At 53.1% G+C, this 24,723-nt stretch overlaps 1 protein-coding gene across 1 annotated transcript; it reads left to right on the top strand.

Annotated features, from left to right (window-relative positions):
• Positions 1 to 899: 899 nt before the first annotated feature.
• NCLIV_042890 (hypothetical protein) lies at positions 900 to 23,070 on the top strand (the record flags this gene model as incomplete). The annotated part of the gene is made up of 33 exons (XM_003881206.1): positions 900 to 1,461; positions 1,761 to 1,859; positions 2,436 to 3,012; positions 3,396 to 3,825; positions 4,499 to 4,689; positions 5,059 to 5,357; positions 5,727 to 5,833; positions 6,453 to 6,625; positions 7,001 to 7,134; positions 7,547 to 7,779; positions 8,554 to 8,737; positions 9,124 to 9,222; positions 9,908 to 10,065; positions 10,457 to 11,086; positions 11,583 to 11,747; positions 11,885 to 11,970; positions 12,429 to 12,698; positions 13,265 to 13,406; positions 14,054 to 14,157; positions 14,687 to 14,839; positions 15,278 to 15,407; positions 15,693 to 15,812; positions 16,083 to 16,220; positions 16,646 to 16,780; positions 17,265 to 17,541; positions 18,282 to 18,501; positions 18,925 to 19,084; positions 19,555 to 19,860; positions 20,445 to 20,654; positions 20,927 to 21,174; positions 21,554 to 21,711; positions 22,448 to 22,557; positions 22,933 to 23,070. 33 exons carry the CDS (start codon positions 900 to 902, stop codon positions 23,068 to 23,070), a joined length of 7,146 nt encoding a protein of 2,381 aa, XP_003881255.1.
• Positions 23,071 to 24,723: the final 1,653 nt, after the last annotated feature.

Genomic DNA, 24,723 nt, shown 5'->3' with positions numbered 1-24,723 from the left:
AGAAAATGGCGAGGCACAGATGCCATAGCTGCACCAAGAAGGAGCAACGAAGCCTTTAGGGGTGTCTTGAGACACACTCTCGCCGGCTTTGAGAGAGAGCTGGCGGTGTCGCTGTCACGAGGAACTGAGTTTGTGGCTGTCAAGCTTTTCGTTACCAGAACTTGCATCCCTTCTTTTCGTTCCGTTTCTGCTTCTCCAGACACACGCCTTTTTTTGGTTCAAGGCCAAGTCGCAGTAAAGGCGAGGGGTTGTGGCTACCTTCTGCTGACCCCGATCGAGTTAGCCCGCTGGCTGCTATTTAATCCGTTTCTCTCGGAGTGTTTCCGCTCAATAGCCAACTGAGACTGAACCTCAGGCGTTGTTTGGGTGTGTTCATGTTTCCTCTTCCGTGTAAAGGCCGAGGAAGCGCTTGCTATAGTAGTTTTTCTCCTGGATCGGTCAACATCGGCGTCTGCAGACTCAGCCGTGTGTCTCAAGCGTCCACTGCGCCAAGAAAGTGACACTGGCAAAACCGCGCTAGTAGCGTTCTTCATTGTTTGCTCCCTTCTCGACTTGTTCACTTCGTCGTCTTTTCGAGAGTCGAAACGCCTGCCTCCAACACCTCCCCATTTCCAATCATGCAGGAACCAGGAAAAGGGAGGCACAGGCGCCCTGGGCCGTCGGAGCCTTCAGGCGTTTCTCGCTCTTCGTCTCGCTCTGTCTATGCCACACCAGCTCTGCGGTACCCTGAAGTCCGTCGTTCATCTGGCCTCTCTGCCTCCGTTCGTCTCCGTGAATCGGGTTCGCCGTCTGCCGCCTCCCCGGAACATTTCCCTGAGCAGGATGACTCCCCTGCGCCTGTCCGTCTATTTCGTTCTGCTTTCGCCCACGACGCCCTTTCGTCACTTTCGGCCACACGTATGGGCCGTCTTTCTGGCGAGCTTGACACCAGTGGTAAAGCTTCATCAGGGACGGGGCCTCCGAGAAGCGATGCATCGTTCTATCGGCCTCTCTCGGCAAGCTCTGCCGTCAGTCTCAGCACGCACCCTCTCGAATCCGTCGCTACTCAGGCATCTAAACCGGCTTCCTTCCTGACCAAGAAAAATCCCCTTGTAACGAAAGGTTTGGCCGCAACCGGAAGAGGGGACTTGACCGGAGCGCCGACGCAGGCGCCGTCTCCGAAGAATCTCCCCCCGAAGCGTGACGCCGCAGCACGCGCAAGGGGCGGCTCGACTCTGATGGACGTTCTCTATGGCGGGGAACGACGCGTAGGGTTTGCCCCTACCCCGGAGGACTCGTCCGCCTACTACATTGAGCTCGCCGATTTTCAGCAGCGACAGCAACTGGAGGTAGCAAGGAGCCGAGCCAAGAAGATTCTCATTGGAGGCCGCGCCGGCGGAAAAAGGGAAGAGCGAGAAAATCCCTCTTCGGTTCCGGCCGAAAGGTTGAGCATCGGAGACACGCCGGCAAACGTCCGCTTTCGTGAGCGACAAGAGCACTTGCGGTCTCTGCGTAAACCTTCTGCGGTGCATGCTCCCCTAGTTCTTCTTCGCCTCCAGTCGTGCTTCTTCTAAGTAGCCTCAGCCTGACTGCTACAGTCCTGCACTCCCCTCGCCTTCGTCGGGAGGGATCTGCTCGCCCTTTTCAGAACACCTCATGGGGACGTGTGCCGTCGAGAAGAGGAAAAGAGGGATGACGCGATGCAAGGCAGGCGCCAAAGCACCCGCCTCCACGTTCTTCTCGGTAGTTTCGCGCTTCGCGTTGTGTCCTATTTTGTCCAGGTGAGCCCCAGACACTGAACAAGACCGCACTGAAGACCAAACGCCTCGTCAGCTTCGGGCCGGAGCTAGAAAGCGGTGGAACGCCAACCTCACCATCCGGTAAGGTTTTCAACCTTCTGCAACCATCACGTCCGTCCATTTTCTGCCTCAACACTTTTTGCACGTCTCTCCCCTCATCCACACATATAGCCACGTACGGACCTCCATTCGGCGATGCTTGCTTGCAAATGCACAGAACACTCTATACAAATACGGACGGTGTCGATGTGAGGCCTTCTGCGGGGATCGTTCGAGATCGGGAATGCGCTGGTCTTGGCTACAGCGCATTGGGCGATAGGGTGTACCTCCGTGACGAGGGGCCTGTATGGCGTGGTGGGCTGAATCGCGAGTTCAGAAGACAGAACGTTGTGCTCTACAGAGTGACCGAATTGCAGTCGGATGCCAGAAACGGCTAGCTTCACTTGGACGAACATGCTGATCTGTTTGCTTCCGGATTGAAGAACAAACGTCACTCTCGCTGTCCCCGTATCTGCGTATTCCCATCGGTCGTAGGGCAGCGGGAATCACATCCCAACTTGTTTAGGTCTCTCTTGTGTTCCTCTGTCCCCATTCCCATTTGACCTCTCCTTCTCGAAGTTGACGCCTTTTTCGAGCTTTTCCGTTTCACGTCCGCAGGCAGCGCAGATGACTCCTCAGCTTCGTCGGGCGCAGGATCGGATACGGCCGTCTCCGACGACGAAGGCCATACCCACATGTCCGACGTCAGAGCCTCGTTTTTAGACCAGGTGGACGAGTCGCTGTTGATGCGTTCCACCTCTTTCCTGCGGTGCGGAGGCCGCGTCATTCTTCGAACGCCAGTCGAAGGGGGCTTTCTTTCAGGAGAAAATGCTGAGCAGTGGCCTCGAGACCGCAGTGCCGCCGACCGCAGAGTGAAACGTTGGGACGGAACGGTGTTTGGAGCAGAGGGCCGCAGAAAGCTGAAGGCTTCGATGGCCGTCACGCGCGCGATGCTGGCAGCTGCTCAGCCAGAGGGGCGACATCGGTCCGCGCAAGTCATCGACTCAAACTTCCTCGGCCGCGTTCTCATTCAAATCACAGACACAGACAGCCGACTCCGCGACGTCGCTGCGGAAGACGGCGTCGACCGACTCCAGGACCATCTGGGCTACAAACCGGATCCCCAGGCCGATCCGGATCTTTTCGTGGACGCTCGACAGGAAGTGATCCCCGCAGGGTGTCTGGTCTCTGGCGGGTGAGCAGCTCTGCAGTGAAGGCGTGTGCAGCCCAGAATAGGGTGCGGAGGCCGGTGGAACAGCTCGGAGAGGAAACACCGGGGTTTCTGATCGAAAGTCGCGGTTCCAGAATATCCCTCAGAGACGGATGGGCGTCTCTCGACTGTCGAGAGACCCAGCAACTGCGTTTTTGCGAAGCAGAACCCCCTCGTCGCACTCCACATTTCACGTCGATTCAGGTGTACGTACACGTCGCTGCATCCGTGCAGCTCTCGACAGAATGATGCGGTGCTGGTGCCGCCCTTCACTCATTTTCCTCGGGCTTCTTCGCGTGAAACGTCTGCAGACAAGAGTGCTGCTGCGCTTTGTGTGTCTCTCTTCTTTCGTTGCGGGTTATTCTCAGTCTGCAAGACCTCGAGAACAAAATAGGGGATCTGCTGTACCTTTCCGCGGGTACGCCGGCCGCTGTCGTCGATACACTCCGGGGACGATTCTACCACCGTGAGTACTTCACGAAATGTGGGAACTTGTTGATATCTGTGTTTCCGCCAACGAACCGAGAACGTATTTTGGACGCGGAATTCAGCGAGGAAACCAGGTGGAAGTACTACGCCGGAGCGATTCAAGACCTTCAGCCGCACCCTTTTCTGATGGCTCGGCGGGCACTCGAGAACGTCTGGCTCAAACGGCGCAACCAGTTCATCCTCACTTTCGGGGAGCTGGACGCAGCCCAGGATAACATCCAGAAGGAACTCTTCAGATACATCTACACCTTCGCACCTCGCTTCGCGCCAACCGACAAGGATGGGAAACTCCCAGAATCTGCGTACTCGGTATGACAACCACGACGCGGGAAGGCCGGAGCGCCCTAAGCGTAGACCGAGGTTGCACAAACGCGAGACAGCTGCGAGCAGAAAAAGCAACACGTAATCGTACATGCAACGGGGGCAAGGTGACACTGGCATCTGTCATTGCCTTTCACACGGAAAAACGTCTCAGGCCTTCTGTGTGGATCCGCTTTCGTCTCCTCTCTCGTTCGCCTGCGCGTGCCGAGCCACTGCAAATATTATATCCGCCCTCGAGGATTCTGCTTTCTCCGAACGGCACAGTCTTTCCTCCGACACACAGGAATCTCCAGTAATTTCCCCCGTGCTGTCTATGTCAAATCTCCCTAATGGTCATATACCCGTATACACATACATTTATATATATATATATATATATATATATATATATATATATATGCTCTCGTGTGTATAAGTGCCGTTCTGCGTAAGGATCTCCCTTGCTAACTGCGCCTCTTTCTCCACCTGCGTTTCGTCCCGTTCCTCACGTCTCTTTCTGTGTCTGTCGTCTACCTCAAAATAAGTTGACCTGCGTCCACGTGCGCTTCAGCGACAACGAGAACCGGGCTCTTTTCTACCATCCGCGCCTATCAGAGAACTGACTGCAGAATTTGCGTCTTCCCGGCTCATGGCGTTCCGTCGTTACAATGCTTGCTTTCAGACGGTGGACACGCAAAATGAGCGTAAGGAAGTTCTCGATACAGTGGATCGCCTTCGCCAGGCACTTTCAATCACGACAGAAGACGGTGGTGTCAGTGAGCGGTGCTTGGATTTGGTGCGCGCCGAATTCAACGCTGACAACTGCCTCATCGGCATGTCCTTCGTTCCCAACACAGCGCTGGAAGAGAACGTGTAAGTCGCTCTTTTCTTCGAGAGCTCCAGCGGGAGTCGCAGAAGAAGGCGTGTAGGATGGCGGGAGTTTCACGCTCGGTCCTTGGAGAGGCAGTGCACACGGCCGGTTCTGGCCCCGCATATACATACATATGTATACGTATATATATACACACAAATATATATATATATATACACATATATATATATATATGTATATATATACGTATGTGTTGGTGGTCAAGTTCTTTTTTTCATACAGGCATAACACGTTTGGTTTCTTCTGTGTGCGCGTCGTCTTGGGCTCCCGTTCACCGTCCGGTTCGTCTTCGTACCCGCTCTGGAACCATGCTTCTGTGCGCTCTGCGTTTCGATGTTCCGCGCACCAAGGGAGTTGATTTCGTACGAAGCGCGGCGAACGTACTACCCTCTTCCTGTAGCGAACGTCTGCTACGCGATTCTCTACGGCGTCTACCATCAGCCGAGTCACCCAATCTTGTCTCAGACTGGTCTCCTCCCGATCGACGCCTCGTTTCTGCTGAAGCAGCTGCCGCCGCAACCCGTTCTCCCTTTCGAGGAAGTCCAGTGGGCTGCCTGTCTCCAGTTCTTTCAGGATCTGCGAAAGATCGGCTTGGCCGAAACAGAGGTCGGAGAGTTCACGCGCCTCGTCAGTGCGGCCCTCGTCGCGGGTAGGCTCCAGCACAGAAAAAGCTGACAAAAACCGGGGGAAAACGTCCGAAACGCAGCAAAGAAATCCCCTACGAGAAGGCGCCTTCTGATAAGAGTCCAGTGATGCTTCGCCGTTGTCGGATTTGCCGCGAAAGAACTTAAATGACGAGACCAATACACCTGATTTGCATGCAGATGATGCGAAACTGCACACATTGAGCCATGCACACGTGCATATACAAATGTGTATATATGCGGATATATCTCGATCCATGGAGGCACATTCGCCTTATCCTTTGAACAGCGATACGTGGTGTCACGTAGATGCCGAATCGTGTGCAGCCGAAAGAGAGAAACAACGCAAACTCGCTTGGTTTTGTTTTTCTCAGACGCAATAGAACACGCGCGGATCGACGAGATAAGAATGGAGAGTGTTCCGCGATCGCCACTGCTGAGAAAGAAACGGCTTCTCGCCGGGCGAGATGCTGTGGAGCTGGTAGGCTCGAAATCTCAGGGGTGGCTTTCGTACGCAGCAAAAATGGAACGCAACGCACATTCTCTGTTTTCGATTCCCCTAATTGTTGATGAAAGGGCGAGGAGTTGCATGGTTTCGGGGCACAGTTCAGCGAACCGTTTTCATCGAGAAAAGCTCTCTCTGGGGGCGCCGCAGAGCAGAGATTGCTACTGCATCTTGCGCAGTCCAGCGCCTCCAGGTATCTCAGCCTACGGCGAACAGAAACCCTACATGCGGAGAACAAGCGACCGTGTCGCCAGCGCCCAGACATGCTTCGCATGGGAGCCGATCAAAACACTCTGCGCCTCTGTCTTCCCACACATATTTTCTGCTCCCTACTTCCTCATGGATACATGTGTGTCTTTTGTGCGTATATCCATATTCGAAGCTGTCTTTACGTACGCGCATCTACAACTTCATGCTGTGACTGCGTGTGTTCACGAGCATGTCCAGTTTGCCTTTCGCTTCTCTGCTGAAAGCCCATTTTTCAACTTGCATTCGGCCGGATCTGTATGCATTTTGGTGCGCACATGTCATGTGCGTGCATATGCATTTCGTTTTCGTTCGCCTACCTCTGTCCGGTTTTTCCTGTGCATGCCAGCTGGAGACGATTCTGGATCTCCCCTCAAACGCGCTGAAAACTCTCTACCAAACGGAGCACGTGTGGCAGGTTCGGACGCTGTCTCTAAAGTTGTTCGTTCGGCTTCGATGGTGGCTTCTGGGAAGAATCAACGAGGCGCTGCGGTGTCGATACGCGGACTCCGGGCGCAGGACGTGAGTGGCCCTTCCTCGCGCCTTTTGAAAACGACGAGTCTCTCCACGTCCGAGAAGATGTCCTGCTCACACGCTTCGAGGGAATCAGCGAGAGTCGCCCGACGCCACTTCCCAGTCAGGCAAATCGTTAAGAACCTCGACACGTCAACCTGCACATAGGCAATCATACCCATATACGTATGCATATATATATATATATATATATATATAAATATATGTATAAATATATCGGTATGTGGAGAGGTGCACTTTGCATTCCAAAAAGGGGTATCCACCAGATGTCTCTGCGGCGCTCTTTAGCACACTTTCGTTCCCTTGTTGGTGTCCGTGTACCGTATTGTTTCTCCCTTCCCGATTCTTCGTGTTTTGCCTCAGGAGCATCGTCTTGATGGCCTCGACAGGACTGGATCTGCGCCGGCTCCACCCCTCTTGGTCGCTGTTGCAGCTTATGCGGAACTACGTGGATGAGTGCTTTCTGAATCTCTTTGTTTCTTGGGGCTTTACCATCGGTACGACACATTCTGGAAAAGGAAGCGAAAGCGACTATGCAAGTGACGCTTTGCTCCCTCGAAAAGTGCAGAACGGCTGGGCAGAGCGTGTGAACTCATCTGAAACATCTCGCCAGGCGACGCAGTGCGGAGTCTTTTCGACAGTGGGAGTGTGCCTATGTGTGCCCATGTTCGAGCGAGATACACACGTATTTTGGTATTTGTACAAGTCTGCAAGCGTCTCTCGCTGTCAGTAGGCAACCGCGGCTTTTCGCCTCCCTTTTCTGAAGGTCTCCGACGGAAAAATCTGTTCTCTGTTTTCCCTGAGCTGCGGGAGTTCCGCTGTCTCTGTTTCCCGCTGAAAAACGGGCCTCCCCTTGGTCTGCTTCATTTGCCGCCGGCTCTGGTGCGTTTCCTTCATTCCTTTTTTCAGAAGAGGCGCTGTACGCGCGAGAAGGCGTGGAGAGCCCTGACGTGAAGTACCGAACCCCCCGAAAAGTCTTGGAGATTATCGGGGGTCAGAAAGGGATCTTCGATCAGCTGCGCGGGCTGCATCAACTGTTCGCGGGCGAGTTCGTGACTGTTTCTTCTCTCGCAGCGGGGAACGCGGCGCAGCAAGTGGTGGCGGACGTCCTCGGACTATCCCCGCCTGAAGACATCTTCTTCGTAAGACCGGCAGGGACGCGCAGCGGGGAGGGACGGGGGGAGCAACAAACCGTGCACGTTTTCAGACAGCTGGGACAGCGAAACACTTGCAAAGGACAGTCGTGTGTCGCAGGCCAGCGAGGAGGTGTGAAGGCTCTACCGTGCCGATCCCGCACATCCACGGGCCTCATCTTTCCCGAAGCTGTGGCCGCACAGAGGGACAGAGCAAAGCGCTGCCATCTGGATGCTCCGAAACGCGTCCCTCTTCGTTACACGATGGGAAAAAAGACGAACTTGTCGGGCGGGGCACGCCACTCAACGGATGCACAAGCTGCGAGATGCACGCGACCCAAACAAGACTCATTTCTGCGAGGCTTGCCAGCCGCGGAATAGTCTAAAGGTGTTTCTGTTGTGCTCGTTGGCCGCGCAGAAGCCACCGACGGTCCGTGTCCATATATTTGTGCGTCAATGCATGCATTTTGCGTGTGTATTCACGCCCCTGGCGTAGGTCTATGCGTGCACACAACTAGTGTCACGCAAGCATGCATTGCCCGCACATGCACCCACAGTTTGTCTTCGTCCCTGTGTTATCAAGGCGATCGACCCCACGCTGAAAGGGGAAGATGTGGATCTTTCCGCAGTCCGATGCCTCGAAGCCAGGGCGTGGATTCGCCAACGTGGAGAGACACTGTTTGTCCCTCTTGTGGGCTTTTTGGCGAAGCCGCGACAACCTCAGAGGTGTTGTCATCCGCCAGCCCTGCGCTTTGTTCTCCCGCGTGTGTGGCTTTTACTCAGACTCTTCCTGGCTACGAATCGGCGAAAGCGAAGGCCAAACGTGCGGAGGAGAACGCCACGCGAGGTGGAAAGGACGCGAAGGGACAGGAACGCCAGGAATTGGTTTTCTTGCGGAGGAGAACCTCCTACGGCAGGCCACACGCGGCGGGTCTTGATGTCGCAACCTACCACAAGAAGGATCCAAGTAAGTGACGCGCCCAGAGTAGACATGTCGAGAACCAGGGAAGATGGTCCAGCGTGAGAGGAGGAAGGCAAGCTTTTGAAAAGTGGCGAGCCGTCTCACATCACGGAAGAAGGCGCGGAGACTAGGGGAGAGGATTCGCGTAGATGGTGATACACGCAGACAGAACGTGGTCTCCCATCGCAGCTGCACATGCGCGAGGCTCATCATGAGAATTTCCCTCGTTCGACAGAGGAGAACCCAGCACGAAATGCGACGGAGCCGGGGACAGAGACGGAAACTACTCGAGTGACGGGACTACAGCCCAGCCGCACCGAGTGGTGAGAGGGGGGTGCGTGTTCCTTGCCTTTTCCATTTCCTCGATCTTCTCTCTCTCTTTTCCTCTGCAGTCCTGGGGCAGTTCGTCGTGCGCCACTCTACCGGACAGGTGCGATACGACGCTCGCGACTTCGTCTCTGTCAATGCGTCGGCTTACACTCTTTCACCAGGTAAGGCGAGAGAGACAGCACCACAAGCGGCGTCGCCTCGGTCTCGCCGTCGCGGCTGCGCGTTTTGCCTTCTCCGCGCGAGAGTCGCAAACGTGGAAAGACCGGATTCACTCTCCCTCGGGCACGCGCTTCGAGCAGCTCCTCTGGCGCCCCAGGTCCCTCGCCGTCTCCCTTTCGTGCACCATGAACAGAGACGAGGCGTCGGACCCCGGCGATGAAGATGTCTCAACCCGTGTATATCGTTGCATGCGGTTCCTTGCCAATCTGGATGGGTATGCGGTCCGATGTTGGAGTCAGCCGGGTCGTCGTTGGAGCTGAATATCCCTTTTTGCTGTAACGCCGTCTGGGAAGTGTGTGCGGCCGCGTTCAAGGGCCATCACTTCCCGCGGGGTCATTGCCTTCCAGCCGGAGTTTTGGTGTCACGCGAGGATGTCTATTTCTCTCAGTCAACCACTTGCCTCTTTGCTTCTCACTGTGCCTGCACTGGAGCCAAATACCCTGTGGAGCCGCCTTCGGGGTTTCCAGGGATGGGCACACTGGCTGAGCCCGAAACGGAGACTCTGTTTCTTCGTGACCACCATGCGTCGTGTCGAGTGTCGTGGCGCGAGCTTGCGGAATTCGAAACTTTCTGGCGAACTCCAGGAAACGTCTTCTTCCTCCTGCGGTGGCTTCCTTTCTTTTCCAGGCCTGAAGAACATTCTCTTGAGGACGAGGCTGCCTCTGTTGCAACGCCTCGTGGGGGCCGAAGACGGGGTCGAGGACCTGTCTCCTACCCTCTTGCGAACGGACGTTGTGACGCAGTTCCAGCAACTCATGAACTCAGTGCTTCTCTCCGATTCGCCGGTACGCGTGCGTGAAGGGAAAGGTGCCCGAGGAAAGCTGTGGATAAAAAAACCCGTCGACCGCCATCGGCCCACAAACCCTTTTTTCGGACTGTGCAGGCGCGGACCGATGCGGCGCGGAAAGCAGTCTTACCCACTGCCTCCAGAGGCCTTTTCCAGCTGTCAGTGTGAGGTTCCCCAGTGGATATGAGGTACACAGTTGCAAACATGGATATCCACAGTTAGAAATCAGAGCGGCCATCTCGTCCTCTGCCCTCTGCCTACACGAGTGTGCATGTGTGTGTGTGTGTGCGTGGGTGCCTGTGAATCGGTCGCCTCGCATGGTGATGCGGTGGATGTCGACAGGAGACATCCTCTTTCTCGTCTCTTTTTCTCGTACTGTTTGCCTTCAGGATCCTCCAGAGAGCCATTTCATTGCGTCTGTGAACTCGGTTCGCGCCGAGGTTCCGTCAGTCGCCCTTGCGAACAACGACGCGACTGTGACTGACGACACGTGGGCGCGGGTGTCGTCATTCACGCGCTCGCGAACGTTTGATCCGGTGAAGAAGCTCCGGGACACGTTTGCGCCCCAGGACGCAGGCCGGCGCGAGAACGCCGGAGGCGGGTCCGACAGCAGCGGCGACGACTCGCAGCGGTCGCTGAACTCGCGGACGACGTCGAGTGGAAGCAGGCGAGGGGCCAACAAGATCGCGCAGGCGCTGTCGACGTCCTCGACGGTTTCTTCGGCGGCTGACGGCGACTACAACGAAGATGAGCCGCAAAGGAAGGGGCGAAGAGGCGCTGCGCTCTATTGGCGACAAAAAGCCGTGCAAGTGCCTGGATTCATGGAGATCTACACGCTCGAGCCGACGACGACCGACTTCGACTTGGACCCGAAACTCGCCTCGGGAAAGGACATTTCCATCGTGACTCTCTTGGAAGAGTCTGAACACCGCAAGCCGCTTCGCGCCGGCGAAGACGAGAAAAGCGCACTCTTCGACTACGCCCATGTCTGGGGCCAACTCGGAGACCTCCAAGTCCTCGTAAGGTCGCGGCGGACGCCGTTTTCCCGCACAAAATAAAAATGCAGAAAGATCATGTGTGGATCATTTCTCCACAAACACACAGATTCCGTACATCTCTCGCGCTTCAAAGGACACGCGCTGTTCTCTCTCTGCTCCGGTCTCCTCCTACGCGCCAATTCGTTCTTCACGTCTCCCTGTCGCGGCTCCGCCGACTCTCTCAATTTAGCCCGTCGCGCGCTGAGCCCCTGTGCCACTGGTCTTCGCATTCTTCCCCTGGCCTTTCTCCGCGTCTTCCGTTTCCTGCTCTTCATATTCTGATGCAGAGGGTCGTGTCGATGCATGCACACGGAGGCGTACATATATATATATATATATATATATATGGATATATATGTATATGTACATGTGTGTGGTTGTGTAGGCATGTTCGAATGCGTACCCAGGCTGGTTGAGATGTGTTTACGTATAAATTCAGTTGTCTGCCTTCTCGATGTTTCCTGTTTTCCGTCTGCAGAATTACTGCAAGTTCCAACACCAAGGAATGACCGTCCGCCTGACGTTCGTCGAGTTTCTTCGACTCTATGCGATACTCGTCGTACCCGTCTTCTACTCTCACAATTCGATCCAGGAGCTCCTCGGTTCGCGCAAACCGAAGGAGGCAGTGGTCTATCTTCTTCAGGTAAAACGCGGAGCCTTGGCTTTCCCAATCTTTTTTCTTTTCTCTGGAGTTTCCTCCGGGAGAGAAGAAACGCCTGAGCGAGAACAAGGCGGAGGAGAAATCGCGTTTCGTATCGACGCGATCGTGTGTGCGTTCAGACTCTCAAGTTTCCCACTTCGGACTACCAGCTCGGCCGCTCTCTTGTCTTTTTCCGGAAGCGCACGTTCCTCATTCTCGAAATGCAGTAAGTGGACGGTGGAGAGCTTTGCTTGTCTCCACTCTCTCCTACGCGATATCCGCGCGGATGAGAGACACAGTCATGTCCCTCTCCTTTCTCGCGCTTTCTCTGTCGCGCCCTCTGTTTCTCTTTACCAGTCCTCGGCTTCTGTCAAATAGTTATCTCTCTGCCCATCCAGCAATATGCCGACGCAGTATGCCATATATATATATATATATATATATATATACATATATCTGTATATATACATACATTATGGACGCACGTGTATCTGTACATTAACAGGTGGTGCACACCGCTTGATTTCTGGACCTTTCCGTTTACCCTTGTGTGCACATATACGTGTGTAGGTTCACGTTTTGCCCTCCTTTGCACTTCTCCCTTTGTTTGGTTTCTCGGTCTCGGCTCCCTCGTTTCTCGGCCAGAAACGATCTCTCCGTGATTCCCCGTCCGTTGCCTCTCAGACGCTCGGCGTATCTGCGGCGGGTCCTGCCAGCTGTGGCGACGCTTCGGCAGGCTTGGCCGACTTTCCGGGCGCGCCTCTTCCGAACGGAAATGCATTGGCTAGCTGTGCGCATGCAGAGCCAGGCGCGACGGGTCATTGCGTGCACGCAGCGGAAAGAGATACGGGCGATCGTCAATCTCCTCACCGGCATCGTCGTCGTCGGCATGCACGTCAATAAATTCGGAGACGCGAATCTCACAGAGGAGCAAGTCCGAAACATGGAAACCAGGTGCGTCACACACACGCATACCTCTACATCTATCTATCTATCTATCTATCTATCTATCTATCTATCTATCTATCTATCTATACATATGTATAGATATAGATAGATATAGATAGATATAGGTTGATGTAGATAGATATAGATAGATATAGATTGATGTAGATAGATATAGATAGATATAGATTGATGTAGATAGATATAGACAGATGCAGATAGAGATATAGATAGATAGAGATATACATAGATAGATAGAGATAGATAGAGATATACATAGATAGATATAGGTAGATGTAGATAGATATAGACAGATATAGATAGATATAGATTGATGTAGATAGATGTAGATAGATATATAGATAGATATATAGATAGATATAGATAGATATAGATAGATGTAGATAGATATATAGATAGATATATAGATAGATATAGATAGATGTAGATAGATATATCATTGAAGGGGGGTGAGCCTCGGACGAGAGGCAGAGAAGGCGAAAGGGACGTTCGCGCCTGCACCGTTTGTGCGTTTCATGGTGGAGTCCACTCCGCTTTCGATTCCATGCGTTCAGATACCGCGAAAAGGAAGTCTACTGCTTGAGGTGGGCCGCGACTACCTTCATTCAGGCGTGGTGGAGGGGCATCCTTGCGCGGAAGCTCGCCGGCGCGATGCGGCAGGAGCTCCTGGTTACGTTGGCGTCGCAGATTGTTCAGGTAAGCGGAACTTCCAAGCCGCACGTTTAAAGCTAACTACGTAACATTCACATATATACTGTATTCGTGTGTGCCATAAGGATGCCTGGATGTGGATGTGCGACTGCGTCTGTGTTCATGCTTTGACCTGGCAACGGAAATCGCAGAGAACCCCACATGCCGGGCACGCCGGACTCCAATATATATATATATATATATATACGCATATATATATATATATATCATATATATGCATATATGTACTATATTTATGTATATATATACATTTATGGGCGTCGAGAAGCGGACTGGTATGGAGGTGTATGCACATACACTCCTTGACACATTTTAATCTCCTGCGGGGTCTCGCACGTAGGTTCACCCACTTTCACACGGGGCGAGCTGTTGACCTGTTGTCGCCATCGAGCGCCAAGCCTTCTCTAACAAAATGCAGATATAGGGTTTCTTTGGTGGTGTACGGTGTATTCACAGGAGTCTCAGCCCCTGTTCACGCTTTCGGATGCATGTGCTCTGTGCCTGTTTGCCGCTGACACGGGAACATGAATCGGCTCAATATGTCCATCAGGTGTTCACTCTCAGCAGGGAGTGCACATGCACTTGCATGCTTTGCAATTGCGGTATTACCTTTTCTCTCTTGATCTCTCCAGAATGCCTGGCGTCGCTATAGAGCCCAGGAAGTGCTGCTGAGCAGAGTCGAATTCGATGTCATCCCGCGCAAGGCGGCGACAAAGATTCAAGCCCAAGTTCGGAGGTGAGACAGCCCGCTTCCCTTCCCACGGGCGATAGCCCTTAAAGAGAGACGTAGCGGGCGCAACCCGCGCATGGCAGCCAATTCGCTCCGACCCCTTGTTCCCAGATCCGGAGCCTCGTGTGCCTCGTGTATTAACGCATGCATGCAACGCCGCTTCGCGGCCGAAATCCTGAATCGGCGAAACGCAGCGGGGGGATGAGGTTTGTGTTTTCAGTTCTCCAGAGAAGAGGAAAATATGACGAGCCGTTGGACACCGGCAAAAACTATGCCTCCCGGAGTCGCCAGGCGTATCCACCTCTCGGTTCCAGATCGATACTGTGGAACAGAAGACGGATTCTCGTCGCGCTTCCTTTTCCCTCTCGGTTTTCCCTTCCGGAAAGACCAGAGCAATAGGAATCTTTGCCGAATCGACCGCAGCCGATGAACGTTAAACGCGCGTCTTGGTCGCGGGTTTCGGCCCAGTTTTTTATCACTCCCACGTTTGTTGCCTTTTGGGCTTCTGCGCCTCTCTGGCCTGTCTACCCTGTAGGTGGATTTACCAGCGCCGGTACCAGCGCATTCGCGGGCTGACGCTTGCACTTCTCTCGATTCGCCGCAAAGGGTCCAAGCTTTACGGCTTACGTGTGCAACTAAATTACACACCGATCTACAAACGCACGACGGTTGTCAGGGACATGCTCAAGTACGTGCTATTTCGATGAAAGCTCCGAGACGGTCTTCAAACGCACCTATGTCTCCATCTATGCGCGCATACGTTGGCATATACGCATGTGTAAGCATGTGTATGGCTTCACACCCGTGTTCATCCATATATATATATATATATATATATATATATATCATGGGTGCGTGGCTGCGTTCATGCGAGGCCCTCAAGTGCGTTCTGGAAAACCGATGTCTGTGCCAGTCGACATGTACATAGAATAGAGTTCGTGTGTGAGTGGGTTTCTCTCTTCGGTGCATGCGTCTTCTCAAGGGGTCAAGGCAGGTTCGGATCCCGTCCCCGCTTGCAGTTGGGGGTGCCACGCGCCGATACTCGCGTGGCGCTGTGTACAGATTGTCCTAATTTACGTGGATTCACGTTTCGCGAGGCCAGCACATGTGGGTTTGCTGTTTTCAGGATGAAAAATGAAGAGGCAGTCGTGACGATCCAGAGCATGATCCGCATGGCTTACATTCGGCAGCAGTACATCACGCTCCGCAACGCAGCCCTGTATTGTCAAGCAGCCGCGCTCACTCAGCTGAGAAGAGTAAGCTTTGATGCTTCTAAGTGTGGGCCTGAAGGTCGGTGCATTCCCATTCCGGGCGTTGCCCGGCGTTGAGTGCCTGTACACGTCGAAGTCTCTGTGCGTCCGTCGCTCCGTATCCTGTTGTTTTTACCTCCGTGGAATCTTCGGTGTGACCGCCCATGTGCTCTTCTTTCCCACCGGTGCTACCTTTCCCTTCGCTTCCGTATTCCCGTCTCAGACGTGTCTTCATGCGTGGCCCTCACGATGCACCGGGAACTCGCTTTTTCTCTCCTTTGTTGTCTCCAGTCGGAATTCCTCAAGGCCAGAAAAGCAGTCGTCTACATTCAGCGATGGTGGCGCACGCGAAAAATGCTGCTGGAGTCTCCGATTCAGCACGCCCTACCTCCTGCGCCGAAGCTTCCAAAGGTAAACGCGCATCTTCTGTGGCTCTGCCTGTCAAACGCGATCTTGAACCATCGAGGTTAGATTTCGCTTCTTTGTCGGTTGTTTCGCACGTCTAGCGAGTTGATGGGTACCGACACCTGGGGTTGTCTGGTTTTTTGCTGCGCTCACTTCCTCGCTTCGTCATCTCCCTCGTCGCCCTCTGGAAAAGAGAGGCGCGACGACGACGGAGAAGAGTGGCGCGGTCCTCAGTGGTTTCCCTTCTTTTCGGGCTTTTCGCCTTTTTTTTCTCAGGGGAGCCTACCGTTTCTGGCGAGACGCGAACGGACTTCCGCCGCTCTGCTTCGCGGGCCTCTGTTGGCTTCGCAAGGGTTCTTCGACGTCCTCACGCAGCGATCGGGGAGGCGTTTCCTGAGCCTCCTCGATTTCCAGGTAAACAGAAACACACGCTTTTCTTCCCTCAACATGCGTATGTATTCAGTCAGGGGCGTTCACGTATTTCTGTCTACCTATATATATATATATATATATATATATATATATAGGCTCATATGCATGTGTGCACGCTCGCATCAGTGTGTATCTGTGTTTTACCGTATACGATGCGCTCTTTATACAGGGGACCTCAAAGGGGGCACTAGCTCCGCATACTCTATGGGACGTTTTGCGGCGTGCATGTGCGGGTGCGTCCGTGGGCTCCTGGAGACTCCCGTCAAGAATGGGGGCTTTCACGTGCATCTAGTGTATCTATGCGCTGCCTTCCATGCGCGATCGTCTTCTGGCCGAAGGCGTCGGAGAGATTTAAGGGTTCTGGGCTTGCCACGCGGTACGCTCGTGTGTTTTTCTTTCCTTCGCAGGCCGTCCAAGATATCCGTAACATCTACCCGCAAACCTGGGCGGCTCCACTTCTGCGCCTGGTGGAGCAAATCCAGAATGAATCGACGCAGTTCAAGGAAGTGCAGACGGCTGTGGAGAAAGGCGCAGCGTTGAACGTACGTGGACGGTTTCCTAACGCCTAGACTATTCTCTCGGAGGCGATTTTTTACTTCCGATTGTTTAATGCGTAGAGTATAAACTCCATACCGTGGACCGTTTGGTAAAAAGATGTGGAAACAGCGTATCTGTTCCTTCCCTCGTTCTCGGTTCGGCTCTGCGCGAAGGGCGTGTCTCCTGTTCTCACTCTCGCATTCATTTCCCAAAGATGCGACATTTGTGTGTGTCCGTCGAAAGGCTTTCCTGTCCGCGAAGCCACTATGCACCAGTCAATCGCGTGTCACCCACCTCCAAGCAGCTCTACCTTATTCGGGTCTCTGTCTTTTTCCTGCATCCTTCGCCGTGTTTTGCCGTTCCTTTGAGTGTATTCCTGCGCTCGGATGCTTCCCCTCCCCGCGCGCTGCTTCCTTTTCTTTATTTCTTGTGCACCCTTTATCGCCTGAGCGGCGTGTGTGTGTCGCGGGGCCCGCCGCATCTCCGCAGCTGGAGCAGATCGAGATTGGAGGACAGCACTCCCTCGTGCTTCTTCACCAGCGCGTGCGCGTGGAGAAACAAGACTTTGGCCAGAAGGTCGCCTCCAGAAGCACCGGCATGTACGAAGAATTTGCGATTTTCCGGCCCACAGTGTACGCCTGGGGATGGAACGACCGAGGACAGCTCGGCACTCTGGACACACACATGGAGACGGACGGGATGGTTTGCGTCGGCCCTCTGAAATTCATAGACCGGCAATTTCGGCGGTACAAAGACAAGAAAACAGGTCAGCCTTCCTCGCACATTTCTCTCAACCCCGCGTCATCCGCCGGGAACTGCGTCTACCGGTGGCACGACTGTAGAGGCGTGTGTGTGTGTGTGTGTGTGTCGACGTGAGCAAACCTGCTTTCGTGAACGCGACTTCTGCACGTTTGGAGGTGATTCGTAAACGCAACCTCTGTGAGGCTGCCAAGCCACAGCATCCGGTGCTTTCGATGAGCACTTACAGGAGCAGATCTCGACAACCAATGAAACATGCAGAGTTACTTTTCCACTCATATATATATATATATATATATATACGTTAATGTAGAGAACGGATCTGTTTCTTCCGTTTTGCCTGCCACGTTGACGGCCGAGTTCGAGGACAGTACGCGGGACGTGTCCACCGTAGCTGCTTGACAGATGCATGTGCCCCCGTCGAGAAATGCGAATTTTGCATGCATATATTGGGAGATGCCCACGCCCCCGCAGTCGAGTCTGGTTTTCGCAACTCCACTTCCTAGCCGACACATGGGGACAGATGCCCTCTGCACTGGGGTCACAATTATTTCTCTTATACGTCTTGTCATGTGCCGGAGGTTCACGCGGTGTACGGACACCGGGACGGCCTGCCGACGCCCTTTGTGTGCTTTTATCCTCATCGCGATCTGTTTTCTGCGATGGAGAAGTAGAGCTCGCGGAGATTCCCTTTTGTTGCGTTCACGCTGTCGGCCCGTCTTTCGAGTTTGACTGTTTCGTCTCTAGGCCACCTCATTCATCTGCTTTCGCACGAGATTGACTACTCGTACCAAGTTACCTGGATCGGCACCGGTCTCGACCACTGCGTCGCATTTGTCGGGGACGGCCTCGTCTTCTCCTGGGGTGACAACAGCGTCGGCCAGTGTGGTTTGGGCCACAGAATCACCACGGTCTCGGAGCCTCAACTTATTCAGTCTCTGAAAGAGCAAGGTGTGATGGCTGTGAAGTGAGTTCGACCAGGAAGTCCCGTTTTTCCAGGCTTTTGAAGACTCTCGTGGACGCCTCTTCCGGCCCACTCGCAGCTTCCTCGACGTGCCATTCGCTGAAAAAGGCCTGCCTCGCGCCTTCTTCACTCTGTCAATTGGAAGCCAAAGGCGTGCATGTCTGTGCAGAAATCGGCGCGGACGATTCACATTCCGCTTCATGTTCTGGGCGTGCCGCATTAAAGTCTGCCGCCCCGTCTGAGGCTTCGGAATACGTAGATCGTTTCCCGTGCATGCCATTCCTGTATACGCATGTATACAGATGTATGTAGATTGATCGATAGATTTATAGGTACATAGGTCGTTGAACCTGTCCAACGCATATGTGGATGCTGTCCCAGTTTGAATGTTAGGGTGCCCTCTCTTTCCGTCTTGTTTGTGTTCAGTGGGTGCGTAGGACCTCGCCATACAGCTATTGTTGCGGCGGACGGTCAGTGCGTCGTTTTCGGCTCTGGAGCCTTTGTAGCGCTGGACACAATTCCCCCCGACAGCAACTTTTATACACCCTGTCGCGTTCCTCTTCCCAACGATGCATCTGCGAAAATGGTGAGTCCGTCCTACCGCTTCTGCACCAGATAAGACATCAGGATGCAGGTGATTGCATGCACCACACTCCGCACATTCATTGAAAGTGACTGGAAGGTCATCTGCGCATTTGCTGTAGGAGCGACGTTGTTTTTTTCTGCGTGCACTGCAACCCCTCCAGCTGCGGCCTTTTCGCGCCAAATAGAGGCATATCTCTGGCACACCGTCGGAGACAAAGACATATCTATATCTGCATATCCACATATTTGTGTATTCGCACATTATGTACGGCTTGTGTCGGTTTGTCCACTTTCTCAACGCCTAAGAAACGACCAGTCCCCACTCCTGAGCGGTTCCGCTAGCTGGTTCCAACTTTCCTTTTCCTAATTGCCTTCCGCGCCCCTGTGTGTGTCTCCTAACTCATGTGCGCTGGTATGGCAAAGGCTTGTCATCCGGTTCGCCTTTCGATTTTTCTTTCTCCTTGCGTCCAGGTTTCCTGCGGTTTTGGCTTCAACATCGTTATGTCCAACAGAGCCACTGGCGTCTACGGTTGGGGCCGAAACGACCTCGGACAGCTCGGGATAGGCACAGAGAGAAAGTCGGTTAGAGATTTGCCCATTTTTATCCCTCTTCCAAAGAGACCCAGTTTACCGTTGGTCGTGGAAAAAGTCGCAACGGGACCCGATTTCGTCGTGGTCTGCGTCTCCCCTGCGAAAGGCTGCGTGTACACCTGGGGAGTTCACCTGCTTACAGATCCTTCCGCCAGTGCCGGTGGACAAACTGCTGCCGCAGGAGTGGTACGAAATTACGTTTTGGAAGAAACATGGAACACGACTCTGCACGCATACGGCACAAAACACACGTATTCGCACATGCAGACGGCGCATATACCGTTATATATATGTATATATAGACAGTTACCTGTATAGAGCATATACGTTCGCATTCGTATATATATTTGTATGTACAATTTGCGTATTTGTGTACAGATGTATTTGTGGTTATAGGGAGCAGAGTGTGCCGAGAATGTGTCAAGCAGCATGGCAGTCAAGGGAAGGCGATATTTGGGGTGGGGGCAATGAAGGAACAACACTTACGAGGTAACAAAACGAACGAGGAAAACGCGTTATTCCTATTTATGGTGACATGTGCCTGGTTCTCTCCATATACTATTATATATATATATATATATGTAGGAGTATGTGCGCGCGTGGAAGAAACACGCCCTATATTTTAAATAGCTTCCGTTGCCTTAGTTTCACATCTACCAAAGGGCCGACGTCGCCATTTAGGTGTTTCGGCGCGTGTGTTTTGAACGTATTGGATGCACTTGAGTTCACATCAGTGTGTCTTCGCGTTTGCTCGAAATCGCATGCCGCAGGGGTCCGGCGTCCGGGGCGCGGCGGTGAATCCCTTTTTGAAGATGCAGGCAGTAAAGCCGACAGCACCAAAGAGTGCAGCGCCGGCGGCAAAGCCGCCGTACAGGCGGTTGACGAAACTGCGGGCAGTCTGCGAGCCCACGGTGGTGACCCATCCTGTTTGGAAAGGAAGAAGGATCGTGGACGTCGCGTGCGGCCTGCGAGAAGTGGTGGTAAGCGGAAATGTGGGAAGGACGCGAGACCACGTAGCGAAGGCGCGCTCCCTTTAGAACGTGCTGCTAACTCCTTTCTGGTGTGTCTTGAGGCTCGGCGGTTGGTCTTCGACAGGAGCGAACGTTTCGGGGTCGAGTGCGGGGCGGTTGAAAACGGTCTCTCTTGCAAGGGCGTTTCATTCGGAAAAGGCTGTGTTGTTTCTCACGGAGACGCGCGCGTGGTTATTGCTGAAAAGCGAAGCTATCACGTGTGGGTGCGACGATCTCCGCAGGTCTTGACTGATTTAGGGGTCGTTTTCGGGTTCCAAAACTCAGTCGTCAAGTGGATCGAACAGGAGAAGCCGCCCGACACAGAGGCCACGACTGCGCCGCAGCCGTACAGCATCTTTTTCAAGAAAAAAGAGGTGCCGCCCAAGGAACCCGAGCCGAGTCCAAAGGCGCGGGTCCCCTCGGCAAGATTCAAACCGATCAAAGGGAAATTCGCGCTCGAACCGGGACTGTTCAGCTTCCGATTCTGCAGGTCAGATGCCAGCCGCATGCACGCGTCTCAGCGAGGCCGCCTGGTTACTGGTTTCTTTCCTCAGATGCGCGCACGGAAAATCCATCCGTTTTACTCTTGATACAGAAATATTTCGGTGCGGATCGACGGGGAAGTGAAGTTCTTTCTTCCGCGAGCCCTACGCGTTTCGAGGGCGCATGACGCATATACCCACGGACACCCGTTCCTGGGCATTCACGGTCAATAGCTCACGAGCGTTCTGTGCGTGTGCGTGCGTGTGCGTGCGTGTGTGTGGCAAGGGGCATCGCTGTCCCCCCAACGGGGCGGAAAACGCACTTGTCGCGAGGCCGTCGTGCAGCGCCTCTGTCCAGTGGCTTTCCTCTCGACTGCGTGTCTTCAGGGCGTCAAAAATCATGGTCAAGGAACTTCGCAGCTCGTACTGCACCGTCTCCTGTAGCGCCTTCTGGGCGCACTGTGTCAAACGCACCAGACGCGAAGTCGAGGATGTCCTTGCCGCCACCGAATCGGAAGTGCTGAAGGAACAGCTGTCCTGTACAGGTGCGCTGACACTGCCGCTAAACGCCGCCAGTTCTTTCCGCCCGACTCGTAGATTCATACATACATACATACATACATACATACATACATACATACATACATACATACATACATATATATATATATATATAGAGAGAGAGAGAGAGAGAGAGACAGAGAGGCATAAAGGTATAAATATATACAGCGATCATGACGTGTGTGCATGTATACGCCTATACCTGCATTATAAATAAATGTGTATAGATGCATCCGTAGTGCAGTTGAGCAACAGGGTTTGGCCCCATCGTCATGCATTTTTATGCGTGCGGAATCACTGCGTTTCGAGAACCTAGGAACGTCTCTTGTCGCCTCGCCTTTCGTAGTCGGTTGAGGACGCGTGGACCAGAGCCGTTTGCAAATGATTCTTTTTCGTCGTGTTCGTTCCCGCTCTGTTTTTATTCTGTGCCGCTTTCGTAGCATGAAACTCTGCACTGTGAGACGAGATCCCCAGAGCCAGTTCTGCATGCAGTGTCTTCGTATCTCAACATCTATATCGACCTCATACCGAGAATCTTAAGAAGACGTTGGCCGTACGCATCGATTTTTTCTGTTTTCTCCGACGCCAGAGTCAACCCAAACATAACGTCCGGCAACTGGTGCTTATCTTCCGCGTACTTAGGCGCTTTGTGTGGGCCAGCTCTCTTCGGCACATTTGAATTTTGCGGTACATGTATACGGTAGTGCCTTTTGTTATCAGGCGATACTCTCAAGTTTCCTCCGTCCGTCATCGCCAAGGCTAAGGAGGAATACAAAAAAGTACAAGAGGAACAGATGCTGGCGCTTCGACAACCCCCGCTGCAAATGAAGGTAGGTTCAAAGGCAGATAGGAACGATGTCGAGATCCCCTCCTTTCATGACGTCTCTGGCCAGCAGTTTTTCTTGCTCAGAACACACGCAAACAAACAACTACCCCAGTCGCCCCACTTTTGTTCGCGATCATCTGGGCCACCACGCTTACCCGTACACAACCCCGCTGTTTATATTCGCGAAGAAAGAATTTGCCCTAAACTCTCAACAGCGGAGGAAATGTATCTGTTAGCATCATATATATATATATATATGCATGTATACTTTGATGTATCTTTTTGTAGCAAATTCGCGTGCTCTGGAGAGTAGCGTATTGGTATGTGTTGCAGCTCAAAGTCGCTTCTGTATGTTACGTGCCGATGGGTTTTTGACCAGGATTACGCCCCGTGGCCGCGAGACATGGAATGGAGGCAATTGATGCCAGATCCTCGTTTAGTGGCGCGTATGAAGGCCGAGTACAGCAAAGAAGATGCCAAGAGTTCCTCAACTGCGGGAGCATGTGGAAGCACGTGATCCTGCGAGACTCCAGAAATTCTTGACTACCGGTGGTAGAAACGTATCTGTGGAGATACACGCGCAAGTGTATCGATCAGATAGAGTCACAAATGTGGATCTGCAACGACTGGTGCTTTTTCTGCTGTCTGAAATGCTGGTAAACCAGCCCCAGTATTCTAAAAAGGTGTGTTCCTTCAAGTTGCTGCAGTGCGTATGGGCATCTGTTCTCTGTGAAAAGGTACGAGGTACTGTAGCTTTTTCCGTTTTCGTTTCTTGGTTAAGAAGTCACCCGCCTTTATGGTCGTCAGCAGTACTCGGCCTCGTCCAGTTGCGCAGCGGCGCTTCGTGGAGTTTCCACGGCGCAGGAGGGAGATCGAGCACCGGTTTGCCGTGCCGGTGCAATTGCACAACTTTTTCTGTATTTTTTTCCAGTGTTCATTTCGATGAATATGTTCATCTGTCTATAAATATGTACGGCTGCCAGTGGCAGTCTTTATCCATATCTCTCTGTCTTCCGCTCTTCCTCTTTCTTCCTCTTTCTCTCGTCCTTCTATATATGAGAGAGTGTAGTTGCCCTAAGCGAGGATAAGCTGTTGTGGTGTCTGTAAAGGGAAGCTACGTGCTTTTCAGCTAGTAAACGAAGTTGGGGGAACTAAGGGACCAAACAATTTCCGAAATTTTTCTTTCAGGTGCGCGTTTTCGTGGCGTCTCATCTAGTCATCCGTAGACGTTCTCTTGGGGTTTCAACAACACACCGTGTGTCATCGCATTTCTGCGGGTCCGGAGCTCTTGTTGGAGGAAACATGCTACTGGTCACGAGTGACAGGTACCTCCCCGTGAGTCATTGGCACAAAGCGACACTTGATCGAGACGACTGAACTCGTGTCTATCATTCCGTAACAGTATGCAGTTTCAAGTCCTTTCCACAGAAGTTCAGAACCGTCTCTACAGTATGAAGCCGCGCCTCCGTATCGCTCAGAATGCTTGCAGGCCCAAATAATCCTCCGCGCTTTGACAGTCACATACACACAACGCATGCGCGAAAATATTCACGTGTCGTGAGTTATCGTAGAAGAAACCAAAATGCCCAAAAAAGCCGAAGAAGCTCTACGCAGCTACTTCCAGATGTTTATATATAGGTAGGAACACAAACGTTTGAGTGTATGACTGGGGTTTCTCTAACTGGCAAATGCAGGGAACAGGTGGTGACACAAGGGACTGCAGCGCGAGCGTTTATCCCCCAGCCCCCTTGCTCTCTCCCCGCTGCCGTCTCAATCCCAGAAAAACCGTGACGTGGAACCGTTTCGTTTTCGCATCCGTCGTGCTGTTGCTCCAGAATAAATCAGGTGTCTGAGCGACCCATCGCGTTTTTGTCTACACGTTCGCTACCTCCTTGGCTGCCTTTTACTCGCGCCGTTGGACATCCAAACACGGACTCGGGAAAGGTATTAAGACACAGACCTTTGGGCAGTGGACCGAAAAAGGAAAGGACTTCCGGATGCGCTAGTTTTCCAGAAACTCTTGAGGCGGTACTGGCACATTGGGTTTGCCTGCCAACAGGGACCAGCAGAACGACGTGACCAGCCGAAAGCGACAAACGGCAGGTATTTTTTTAGAAAGGCGTCGTCGGCGCAGACACGTCGAAGAAAACGGATTACGTATTAGCGGATA

The sequence above is a fragment of the Neospora caninum genome, chromosome IX (assembly GCF_000208865.1).
Source record: "Neospora caninum Liverpool complete genome, chromosome IX".
Lineage (NCBI taxonomy): Eukaryota > Apicomplexa > Conoidasida > Eucoccidiorida > Sarcocystidae > Neospora > Neospora caninum.
Note: the sequence above shows the minus strand (reverse complement) of the source record. Positions and strands in the feature narration are given on the sequence as shown.